The sequence below is a fragment of the Calypte anna genome, chromosome 20 (genome assembly GCF_003957555.1).
Source record: "Calypte anna isolate BGI_N300 chromosome 20, bCalAnn1_v1.p, whole genome shotgun sequence".
NCBI lineage: Eukaryota > Metazoa > Chordata > Aves > Apodiformes > Trochilidae > Calypte > Calypte anna.
In genome coordinates this window covers 1,021,572-1,033,565 of record NC_044265.1, presented here as the reverse complement: position 1 = coordinate 1,033,565, position 11,994 = coordinate 1,021,572, and the positions used below count along the sequence as shown (strand labels likewise).

The 11,994-nt window shown below is 53.2% G+C and overlaps 1 protein-coding gene across 1 annotated transcript; it reads right to left on the bottom strand.

Moving 5' to 3' along the window:
• Positions 1-3,863: 3,863 nt before the first annotated feature.
• Positions 3,864-10,290, bottom strand: RAB5IF (RAB5 interacting factor). Its single transcript, XM_030463215.1, has 4 exons — positions 10,094-10,290; positions 8,225-8,328; positions 6,212-6,341; positions 3,864-5,617 (listed from the first exon to the last, which is right to left on the bottom strand). The coding sequence occupies exons 1-4, from the start codon at positions 10,220-10,222 to the stop codon at positions 5,576-5,578; spliced, it is 405 nt and encodes a 134-aa protein (XP_030319075.1). The 5' UTR covers positions 10,223-10,290; the 3' UTR covers positions 3,864-5,575.
• Between the last annotated feature and the right edge of the window lie 1,704 nt (positions 10,291-11,994).

The following is an 11,994-nucleotide window of genomic DNA, read 5'->3' as shown; positions in this document are numbered from 1 at the left end:
GGAGCAGCCAGGGGAGGCCCGAGGGGTCCGGTGCGGTGCGGTGCGGAGGGAAGGGCCGGGCCGGGCTCCAGCCAGGCTGAGCTCCCCTCGAGTCTGCCCCACAGGCTGGGTCTGAGCCTCCGGGATCGGGGATTTCCCCCTCCTGTCTCCAGAGGCAGAAGTTTCCCAGGGGACCTGCAGTACTTGGCGTCACGTCCCGCTCGCTCAGCTCTGCGGGGGGGCTCACGCCAACATTCCACCCGTGACCTGAGCGGTGACCACAGCACCCACTGAGACCCCAGCAGCAAGAGACACCGTGACCTGGTGTGTTCTGCCAGCGCCAGGGCGGCCTCTCAGGGTGTGTGTGGCCATGTGGAGGTGAGAGCTGAAGATCGTGGTCCTCAGCAGAGGTTCGGGTCGGTGTCGGGAGTGGAGCTGTCCCGGCCCCGCAGCCGCTCCCCGGTGTGTGTCAGGATGGGCTGAGGCTGCCGTGGAGCCGGGTGGGTGCAGGCAGAGCCTGAACCGGAGCCACAGAACCAGCCAGGCCTGGGGCAAACCTGGTGCTCACCAACAGCTCCCATCTGGCGATTTTGGTTGCAATACACACAGTGGGGAGGAGTGGTTTGTACGGACATTACTTGAAATAAAACTGTCTGAAACATTTCGGGTTTTTCTCCCTACACTTCCATCAGAGGTTTATCTAAAAAACACCAGGTAAACCAACTGGAAATGGAAGAGGTTGTTTCATTCTGGGCTGGACACAGTGCTTCAGGGTTGTGCAAATTACTTCTGCCCCTGGTATGACACCTGCATCTCCCTCTCAGCTTGGCACATGTGCCAGACCTGAAAAATCCACCCTCTGCCCTGCTCTAACCTGGACATCTGTTGGTTTGGGAGACAGCATGCTGAGTGCTGCACTGTTCAGCTCAGGGGAAGTCACCTCAGAGGGATGTGTCCTACATTCTCATCCTAATGCTGATTCCCTGCTCTTCCCCCTATCTCACTCACCAGCTCCTTAGTGCAGGGAGGTGCAAACCACCATTTGCTGTGGCAAAGTTTCACTAGTGCTCTCCAGCAACCTAACCACATAATGGGCATTGCACGTTATTAACTAAATACTTGTGGGAGGAGAGTCTGGCTTTTGCAAGCAAATCTCAGCCTGCCCCGTATTCAGCCATCTCTCTAGCTGTCCCAGCCCCTGCAGTTGGAGGTGGCTCCCTCCCCACCAAAGCAGCTCCTCCAAGGCCAGGAGCTTTGTGCATTCAGCATCCTCCTCCACCCATTTGTCTGGCAGAGTATTAACAGACAGCCTGGAGATGAAACACCCTGGGGATTGTGGGCAGGGACACTGCTGTCCCAGAAGGTCTCAGCAAACACTGTTCCCAGTTTTCAGATACGCCTGTGATTTAACAGTACTTGAGCACAAAGCTCCACTTCACACTTCTTGGGTTTCTGAGACCCTGCTTGTCCCAGACCAACCCAACCTCTGCTACTCCTGTGTCTGACAAGCCAAACTCAATCAGCTGTGACATCTGCAGACAAACTGAATCCCAGCAACACTCAGCACAGCCTCTGCAAACTTGGACTTTGAGCTGGGGAAATGCAGAGGTGGTGACATCTCCATGGAGGGGACAGAGGCTCCTCACCGGTGTGCTCCCAACCCCAACAGGCACCTCTCATTTTAAGGACATCTCAAACACTGCTAGAGACAAGTGACATTAACAGCATTGCCTTTCTGGAACCCCAGATAACAAATCTACATCAGTGCCCAGCCACTGCCTCTCAGAGCTGCCCCGTGGTGGGCAGCAGCTCTTCTGGCTCAGGGCTGACAACAGATGGTGCCCTGACACCCAGCTGCAGTCACCTCTTAGTACCCCTTAGCCCATCTTTGCACCCACACAGCTTTTCCCTGTAACACAAACATAACTGGCATTGAAGTTTTAGCAGATAAAACACTTTCTTGAAGCCCAAGAAAGACTAAAAGAAATTCCTTTGTCAGTTCCACTGCAGAACACACTTCACATCACAGAATCATAGAATTGGCTGGGTTGGAAGGGACCTCAGAGATCCTCAAGTCCAACCCTTGATCCACTCCCCCCGTGGTTCCCAGCCCATGGCACTCAGTGCCACATCCAGGCTCTTTGGAAATCTCTCCAGACACGGAGAATCCACTCCTTCCCTGGGCAGCCCATTCCAATGCCTGATCACCCTCTCCATGAAGAAATTCTTTCTCATCTCCAACCTAAACCTCCCCTGGCACAACTTGAGACCCTGCCCTCTTGTCTTGCTGAGAGTTGCCTGGGAGCAGAGCCCAACCCCCCCTGGCTCCAACCTCCTTTCAGGGAGTTGGAGAGAGTGATGAGGTCTCCCCTGAGCCTCCTCTTCTCCAGCCTCAACACCCCCAGCTCCCTCAGCCCTTCCTCACAGCAATTCTGCTGGATCCCTTCACAGCCTCCTTGCTCTTCTCTGGACCTGCTCCAGCACCTCAAGCTCCTTCCTGAGCTGAGGGGCCCAGAACTGGACACAGGACTCAAGCTGTGGCCTCACCAGGGCTGAGCACAGGGGAAAATGAGGTTAGGCTGGGGAATCTCTCACTCTCCTTCCTGCCAGGGACTGGCTTCTTGTTGCTGAAAGCCAAAGGGATGCAGTGAGCAGAGCAGAGCCCTCTTCTTGTGCACCATCATGTAGACCCCTCCTGGTGGAACCACATCCTAACAGCTGTGGCTCCCGCAGCTCAGCTCTCACAGCACGAGAAAGACTTTTTTCTTTCTCCCAGAGTTACAACTCCATGGTAGCACAAAACCCCACAGCAGCCCCAGCAAATCTGCCCTTTGAGCAGAGGAGTGCAGAGCAAGCATGCTCATTGTGTTGTACAAAAACAGCTGAGGACAGAGGTGCTGCCCAAGCTCCTGTTCCTCTCACTGCAGTCCCTACTCCTCTCAGCTGCTGCCTTCTGTCCTGGCACTCAACTTCATGCTCTTTGCTACGTCAGTTTCTCAAGCCTCTGCAAAAAAAAACCAAACCGAAACAAACAAACAAACAAACAAACAAACAAACCTGTTTTCTACATGCTCATCATTGTAAGATGATCTTAAAGATCTTTTCCAACCAAAACAATTCTATGATTCTAGGATGTCCAGCTCTTTTCTACAGCCTGCCAGACTCCCCTGAGTTTCTTAAAATGGATCTCACTTCTTCAGGGACAGACACCATTGCTTTAGTTCTCCTGGTGACCAGCACTGGGGACACTTGCTTCCAGTCATTGAGGCACCCCTTAAAACAGAAACCTTTAGAGCTTAAAAGCTTGCAGATGAGCAACTACAATGTCTAACTTATTTACCAGGACCCTTGAGGAGATCCACACACCAATGTCACACTGTCATGACCCTCTTCAGCTCAGGTTCTCCCAGGTTCCAGCCTCTAGAGCTGCAGAGAACTGCAAAGACCAAGAGATTTAGCTGGTGGGACTGCAGGTAAGCAAGGAAAAAAGCAAAGGGGCAGGTAAGCAACTCTCCAGCTCTGCAGTCTTTCACTCTGCTTGAAGTCCTGCTCTGGACTAGACTCAGGCACCCTGCAAGGCAGCAGTGGCTCTGGCATGCACCAGGGCAGGGACAGCAGCTGAAGGAGCAGAGCAGATTATGGGGAGGCAACATTTGGCTTAATCATTTCAATCACCCATTAAAGCATGAATTGAAGCATTAGCTGCTTCTTCCACTACAAATGCTTCTGGCCCCTTCTAGAAATGCAGGACTCCAGCCTGCTGCACAGGAGACCTGAGAATCCCAGATATTTCCTGTCTGATATTTACCAAAAATCAAACTCGTAAAGGAATCCCACACTCTGACCATTCTGCAAAACTTTAAAAGACCAAAGGACACAGAAGCTGCACAGTGGATTATCCAGGTGACATTTATTAGAGCATTTCAAGTATACACTGATTTTACTGGTAGCTGAGATGCAGAGATGCCCGTAGGAAAGGGTGACCTAGAACTAGCAGGCTGTGCAATTCTTGTGGAAAATGAATGCTTTCAGCTGAAAGAACAGAAAAATGAAGTGTAAGACTAAAAGACTGAGAATTTAAGGATGGGGAGGAGCAAGTAAGAGTAGTTTTTATTTGAGATAATGTCACGGTTTAACACTGGGCAGATAATTTACTTTAATTGGCAACTCACAAGTAGCAGAAGCTGTCTGCTATTGCACTCTCCCCTTGGCATCCCAAGGGCCCAGAACAGCCAGGTGTGCATTTTCCACCAAAAGCAGACAGCATTTTCCCTGCTAAGAATGGAAGTGGAGCCCCCACTCAGGTCCCTGGCTTTGCATACTCAGGTCTGAGAACCAGGCTGTTCTTCCAAGAGAAGCAGCAGGTGCTCAGAAGCACTCCCTAAAACCATCAACTCCTCATTATAAGGCAGCTGGAGGTCAGGACTCTTTCTGGGTGCCTGAGCTGTTTAGAAAAGCAAGGACCAGAGGGCAACAAGACTATAGGATCATCTGAGAGTAACAAGAACTGTGCGTGTTTCCCAAGAAGTGTTTCTGAGAGACAAAATGTCCTTTAAAATACCTTAAAGCAGAGACTCCCCCAGTGATGCACCAGCTGGGTGTGACTAGGGAGGAACTGAGCTGTGACGTGGTCAGCTCATAAAAAGCACCTCACAAACCAGAAGCTCTGTACTTCACTTGATCTGCAAGTCAGTAATTCTGCATTTAAGATAATAGCTGCCTCAATTGTGTCTTAGTCTCCTGCATTTATTAACAAGTTGAATTCAAGAGTTTAAAAAAAAAAAATTACAAATTAAATGCTTACTATTTAAAAAGGTTTCTTCAGAATGAGTGTCCTTCAAGACTACCAAGCTCTGAGGTACATGCTAGCAACTTACTAGCCAGGCCAGCAGAATGCAATGGAATTTCTAAGCCCCCCCCAAACACACCTTGCATTAAATCTTTGTTAATGAAATGAAACACAATTTTTTCTAGCAAAGTTGCTTAAAAATTTGTCTTCAGCAAAGACCATTTAAAAATTCTGGTAATCGACTGGTTTGCAAGTAAAACAAAAATATTAGAAATGGTAACAATAGAGTCTGTTTAATCAAATCAGATCTGATTATTACAAAAAACATGCTAAGGATGGACAGCCACTCAACTCATGTCCTGGATGCTGCAGTGCATTCCTCCTACCCTAAAACTGCTTTTTAAAAACTGTTTGTCTAAAGGACAGCAATGGAAGACAAGTCAGGATTTAATTACAGATTCCAAAGAGAAGGGCATACATACATTAAATTAACAGATTCAAACTTCAGCACACAGGAGCTTGATAGAGTTACTGGCTAGTCACAGGAAGTTCAAAATCTGAACAGTCTTGAACCACTTTCAAAAATTCCAATGGCTTTTTAATAGTTCCAACAATTAATGAGTATATAAAAGGGAGACAAACTTCTCCAGCAGAAGACTTGGGCTCCTTCAGGCTGATCAGACCACTGGTGCAGAAGGAAGTTGATGTCACTTCCCTCACCTTCCCACTAGTCCAACTCAAGACAATCATCATTAAAACCTCCTTGATTTCCTGATGACTGAATCAACAGGCAAAAGCTGCAGACTGTCAATCATAGTGGATGGCAGTATAGAAGATTATCCACACCACCTGGGGAGAGGAAAGGAAACAAAGGTTATTTCAAAGCCTCTGGAGAGGGCACATAAACCAAGCCTCACATTTTGCACTCAGCAGAGGACTGGGGACTGAATTCCAGCTGTGAGATGGCTCCAGAGATGTGAGGAGAGTGGCATTCAGTTTGCTTGTCTCCTGAGCTGGGGAGCCTCTCCATGTTAAATTCCTGCCACAGTCCCACTGGTGATTTAGAAAACACCAAATCAAGTGCTGGGCACATTCAGAGGCTTGGGAGAGGGGACTCAGGGGAAACATGATGACACCCAAACCACCAGTTTGGTGTAACTAGCTCGAGATGAAACTCCACCAGGATATCTGGGACAGAGGGTGGGAAGACATAGAAGTGGCAGATGTAGAAACAGCTGTCTGCTCCTGCAGAAAAAGGAGCATTAATGCTGCTCTTCATAGCCAGTAGCTAACAGATTTGGGGATTTTTTTTCCCCAATCAACTCTACTTATCAGATGATGTTAACACATCTCTACTGTCAGTACACCACCTCACCTGCTTTTCTTCCAGCTCTTTTCCCTCAGAAAATTACTAATTAACTTAGAAAAAGCAAGAGGCATTACCAGAAACAGTGCAAAAGATGTCATAAATCCTTCCTTTGTCAGCTCCCACGTCCCACCATACTCCTCCTCATCTATCTGCTGGAAGCTGCTGAAGTAGAGGTACAGAACACCAGCATTGATCAGGCAGAATCTGGAAGAAAGGGAAGAGGTGCAGTCATTTTGCTGGTGCAGGGTGCAGGTACTCATCAGAGCAGTGAAACATCTTTCAGCTGCAGCAGAGGGGAAGCCAAGAGGAACCCTGTTCCTGCAGTGCTCCCCAGGCAGCTCAGTCACCTCCAGGTCTGCTCACCGCAGTGAGAGTTCTCCTCACAAGACCCAGTGTGCTCCTTGTAGGGCTCAGCAGACAACAAAGCAGCCAAAAGCTGGACAGCAGATCTGCAAACCCTGGGAGCCTCCCTATCCTGCAGACTGGCAGCATTCTTGCTCCCACTCAGATCCAATTTCCTTGTGTGTGCTCCTTGATTTTGAGGCTGCTAAGAGGGAAGACTGTTCTGACTCTGTGCTCAGTTAGGTCCCCATCACCAACCCCATGACCAGTGGGTAAGAGCCAGAGGAGACCCTCAGAGCCACTGAGCTTCAACTTGAGACAACCCTCAAGGCTCTCTAGTCTGTGCCAACAGTCACACTCCAGCAGAGAGGCAAAACAGAACCTCCTGGTTGTCCTTAGAAAGGTTTGGCTTTACATCACCCCCCTCAGGGCTGGGGCACGGGGGGAAAGTCACAGAAGGAAAGGTGGCTGTGTAGAAAGGGCAATGCAGACAAGTTCAGCCACTGGCAGCAGCTGTGAGCAGCAGTGTGACTGCACAGCACCCAGCACCCCTCACCACACTCCTACAAGTTTCTCATTTTTCCACTATGCACCAAATCACTTCCAGTTCTTAACATTTAGCACAGGAATTGGCTTAGGTACGTGGAGGTGCCTTGTGAATTAATGGAGGGCTAAGTAAAAACAGTGCTTCCCAGTGAATCCACTCCTGTTACTGGGAGCACTTCAGATTTGTTTTCATGGTGCAAGGGAGTTCCTGCTGGAGCATCACTTTCCAGCCTCTTTTCTCTAAATTTCACACTTTGTTTTTTTTCCTTAGAGACATGTGTTCCCTCTATTTTCTTGCCATAAACACTCAGGAGGAGGGACAAGGTGACAAGTCAATTTTCCCTAAGAAGCTGTGAGCTTGACTGGGAGACCTTGCAAATAGAGGTTCCTCAGAGCAGCCACAGCATCTTCCCACACCCACCACTCAGAGCAGGGCTGTTTCCTGTCTCTTGTGTCCTACAGAGGCTGTCAGGCACATCCCAAACTAATCTTTGTTTCAGAACTCACTGCAGCCTTGGGACACCTGCTGGGATGTGATCCCATGTCTGAGTGGGGATCTGAACATGCACTGCCTTCCCCCACACCAGGGGTGGAAGAACAACCAGCAAGTGCTGCAGGAATGCTGCCAGTGCTGCTCCTTCCCCTGCTCCACACCCGTGGACTTTGCTATTTCAAATAAATCTTCCCTTCTGCAAAGAGAAGCCACCCCTCCTGTCTGCCAAGAGAACCTCCTCTCTGAGGAGGGCTCCTGACTCAAAGAGAAGGACCACCACGCCTTCCCCTCTTTGGGTTTGATTCCTCAGGTGGCCCCATTAGCACCAGATTCATGGCCCTGTTCATACACGCAGGAAAAGGCTACTGCAGAAGTCAGCTGAGCCTCTCATTGCCTTCTACTACCCATGTCCTCTTGAAGAATAACAAAACAAACCCCCCCCCCCCCAAAAAAAAAACAAAACCCAACCAACCCAACAAAAATTAAAAGCATTAAACAGGCTGAGGAGGAGAGAGGAAGAGGCTGATGAAGACATGTTACAACTTGTATGAATTTCATGATAAATACCAGTCTGGAATGCAACACTGGCTTTAAGACACAGGACAGATTTGTCCAGCCCACTGTTCACAGCACAGCTCTAAAACAGACACCAAGGAAAGTCCAAATGTGGGAAAGTACAGGAGACAGAAAAGGAAATAAACCTTACACTGCTATTCCCACGAATCCCTTCAGTGGAACTATTCCCCAGATGACTCCCAGAATAACTGCAATGATCTGTCGGAACCAGTAGATCACATCTAAAAACTCGTCCTGAGGAGACAAAGCACAAGAAAGAGTTTGGCATTTACTATGTTTCCTTTAAAAAAAAAAAAACAACCAAAAACCAAAAACCCAAACCCCACACAATTAAAAAGCAAAAATTTAACACACTGAACACTCATTTTTTCAGTCAATGTACTGGATACTGCACTCAGAGCCCAGGAAAGCAGCTCAGGGCTTCCAACACCCTGGACTTCTCTGCTTCCAAATGAAACACCTGGCTCTGTCCTCTGCTGGGCCAGCTGCAGAGTCCCTTTAAAGAACACATCTGCTCCCCTGCTTCTTTCTAGCCTCCTCAAGGGTGGGATTGCCCCAGCACACCCCCAGACACCACTGGCCTTTCTGCTGGTGCTGCACTGCACCTTTCTGGTGTGTGGGGTTGTTTGGCTCCAAGGGGAAGAAGCCATGTGAGGTGAAGCTCTGGTCGTTCCCCTCAGTCACTGCATTCCTCAGGGATTTCAGCCTCCAGTTCACATCCTGTTGCATCAAAACATGCCCCACCAAAACCAGGTGGGGCCTTGAGCAACCTGGTTGAGTGGGAGGTGTCTCTGTCCATGGCAGGAGGTTGGATCTAGATGATCTTTAAGGTCCCTTCCAACCCACCCCATCCTGTGATTCCACGGAAGCCCTGGTGCAGCCTGGCACTCACCACCACTCCTGCTCAGTTTGTCAGCAGTGGGTGAAGCTGAGCATGGGAGAGCCCCAGCAGCTCTGTGAGCACCTGCACATCCCCACCCCCGAGGGGAAGCAGGCTGGGGGCTGCACCTTCACCATGCTGCACAGCAAAACCAGCAAAGCAGCCACGTCTTGTCCTGCTCCCCCTGCCTGGCAGTGTGCCCGGGGTGCTCTGGAGCTCAGAGCACCTGGTGCGGGTGGCAGCAGAAGGGACACCAGCCAGGAGTGTGACAGCACATGGGAGAGCTCACAGGACCCTTGCTTTGGGCTGGAAGAGACCTTAAAAGATGATCAACCCCCTGCCATGCTCAGGGACACCTCCCACAGCCCAGGGTGCTCCAAGCCCCATCCAACCTGGGCTGGAACACTGCCAAGGATGGGGCAGCCACAGCTTCTCTGGGCACCCTGGGACAGGGGCTCAGCACCCTCACAACAAAGAATTTCTCTCCAAAATATCACCTCAATATCCCCGCTCTGGAGCTCGGAGCGCTGGGAAGCCCGGGGATGGAACGTTTTCAGTCACACTTGGAGGCTTCCAGACAAACGGGAGCACAGCCCCGCAGGTCAGGGACACGCGTTAGGTTTTGTAGCAAACAAATCTCTGTTGCACAGGAGGGGAAGCAGAGGAGCAGTGAAGCCGAGAGCTCACCAAGTGCCAGGGTGTCACCGTTCTGTGACAGCACCCCCGTGCCTGACACCGAGGCAGGGGCACTCACACGCCCGATCCCGCCGCTGCCCTTTCCCTCAGCCCCGGGAGCGGATTTCCAGGCAGTTTTTCCCCAAAACAAGCTACAGCCCCAGCTTCCATTGCACACGGGCAGTTTTTATTCACTCCGAGACGAGTCCATCCCAGAGCCCAAACCCAGCCGAGGTACCGACTCCCAGGGCCGCTCCTGTTTGCTTTGGCCCCGCGCCCCGGCACCGGGACGGGCGGGCCCCGCCGCACACCCGCCACCCCCCGGGGCCCTCCCTGCCCGGCACGGCGGGACAGGGGACAGGCGCCTGCGGGCCCGGGGTCGGGCGGGGCGGTCACCGGCCCCTCTCACCGACCCAGGCGCTGAGCCCCCCCGCTCCCCCTCACCTTGTCGTTCCAGGCCGAGTCGCTCCGCAGCGCTTTGCCCCACACCGACCCGCGCGCCCCCGCTCCGCCGTTGGCCACCGCGTGCTGCTGCGCGTGCGCCGCCTCCTCCCGCCGCCTCCCGCCGCTCATCTCCTCACCCGCCCGGCACCGCCGCACCGGAAGCGGCCGCACAGCCGCGTCACCCACCCGCGACCCCGCCTCGCCAATCGCCGCGCCCGACACGCGTGACAGTGCCCAACGCCCCGCTCCTCCTACGGCGGGGGAGAGGGCTCAGAATAACGCGGGGAGCGCTGCGCTCGGGGAGGGGCTGGGGAGGGAGGGCGGAGCTTGGGGGAGGAGAGGAGGGGACAGAGGGAACAGAGAGAGAGAGGGGACAGAGAGAGAGGGGACAGAGAGAGGGGACAGAGAGAGAGGGGACAGAGAGAGGGGACAGAGAGAGAGGGGACAGAGAGAGAGGGGACAGAGAGAGAGGGGACAGAGAGAGGGGACAGAGAGAGGGGACAGAGAGAGAGGGGACAGAGAGAGGGGACAGAGAGAGAGAGGGGACAGAGAGAGAGGGGACAGAGAGAGAGGGGACAGAGAGAGGGGACAGAGAGAGAGGGGACAGAGAGAGGGGACAGAGAGAGAGGGGACAGAGAGAGAGGGGACAGAGAGAGGGGACAGAGAGAGAGGGGACAGAGAGAGGGGACAGAGAGAGGGGACAGAGAGAGAGGGGACAGAGAGAGGGGACAGAGAGAGGGGACAGAGAGAGAGGGGACAGAGAGAGGGGACAGAGAGAGAGGGACAGGGAGAGGGACAGGGAGAGGGACAGAGACACAGGGACAGAGGAGAGAGGGGACAGAGAGAGGGGACAGAGAGAGAGGGGACAGAGAGAGGAGAGGGGACAGAGAGAGAGGGACAGAGAGAGGGGACAGGGAGAGGGGACAGGAGAGAGAGGGGACAGGAGAGAGGGGACAAGAGAGAGAGAGGGACAGAGAGAGGGGACAGAGAGAGGGGACAGAGAGAGAGAGGGGACAGAGAGAGAGGGGAACAGAGAGAGGAGGACAGAGAGAGAGGGGACAGAGAGAGAGGGGACAGAGAGAGAGGGGACAGAGAGAGGGGACAGAGAGAGAGGGGACAGAGAGAGAGGGGACAGAGAGAGGGGACAGAGAGAGGGGACAGAGAGAGAGGGGGGACAGAGAGGGGGCAGAGAGAGAGGGGACAGAGAGAGGGGACAGAGAGAGAGGGGACAGAGAGAGAGAGGAGAGAGAGAGAGGGGGGAGAGAGAGAGGGAACAGAGAGAGAGGGGACAAAGGGAGAAGACAGGGGCTCAGAGATGCCCCAACCCCCAGAGCTCCCAGGGCCCCAGAACCTCAGGTCCCCCAAACCCCAGAGCCCCCAGGGACCCCCGAGCCCCCAGACCTCGGGGCGGGTCCTGCTGCCTCCCTGTAGGTCCGAGCCCGGCCCTGCTGCCTGCCCTGCTTGCCGTGGGGGACAGTGGCCCCGGGGATCGCAGGAGGGACCCGCGATGTGTAGGGCGGGTCGGGGTCTGCGGGAGGGAGGGACCGCCGGGTCGGTCCCGGTGGGGAGGGGACATGTGATGGTGAACCCCGTGTGATGGTGATCCCCGTGTGATGGTGAACCCCGTGTAATGGTGTGACAGTGGTCCCCGTGCTGTGCTGCCGGTCGGTGTCAGCGGGGACGGGGCAGCCCGGAGAGCAAAGCCCCCGCTGAGCCCTGCAGACCGCACCGAGCGCCGAGGATGTCCCGGAACAGCCTCCTCTGAGGTCCAGTTCTGGAGTCCCCAACATCAGAAGGACACTGAACTCCTGGAAGGTGTCCAGAGGAGGCACTGAAATGCTCAGAGGGCTGAGCACCTCCCTGGGAAGCCAGGCTGAGGGATTGGGGTTGTTCAGCCTGGA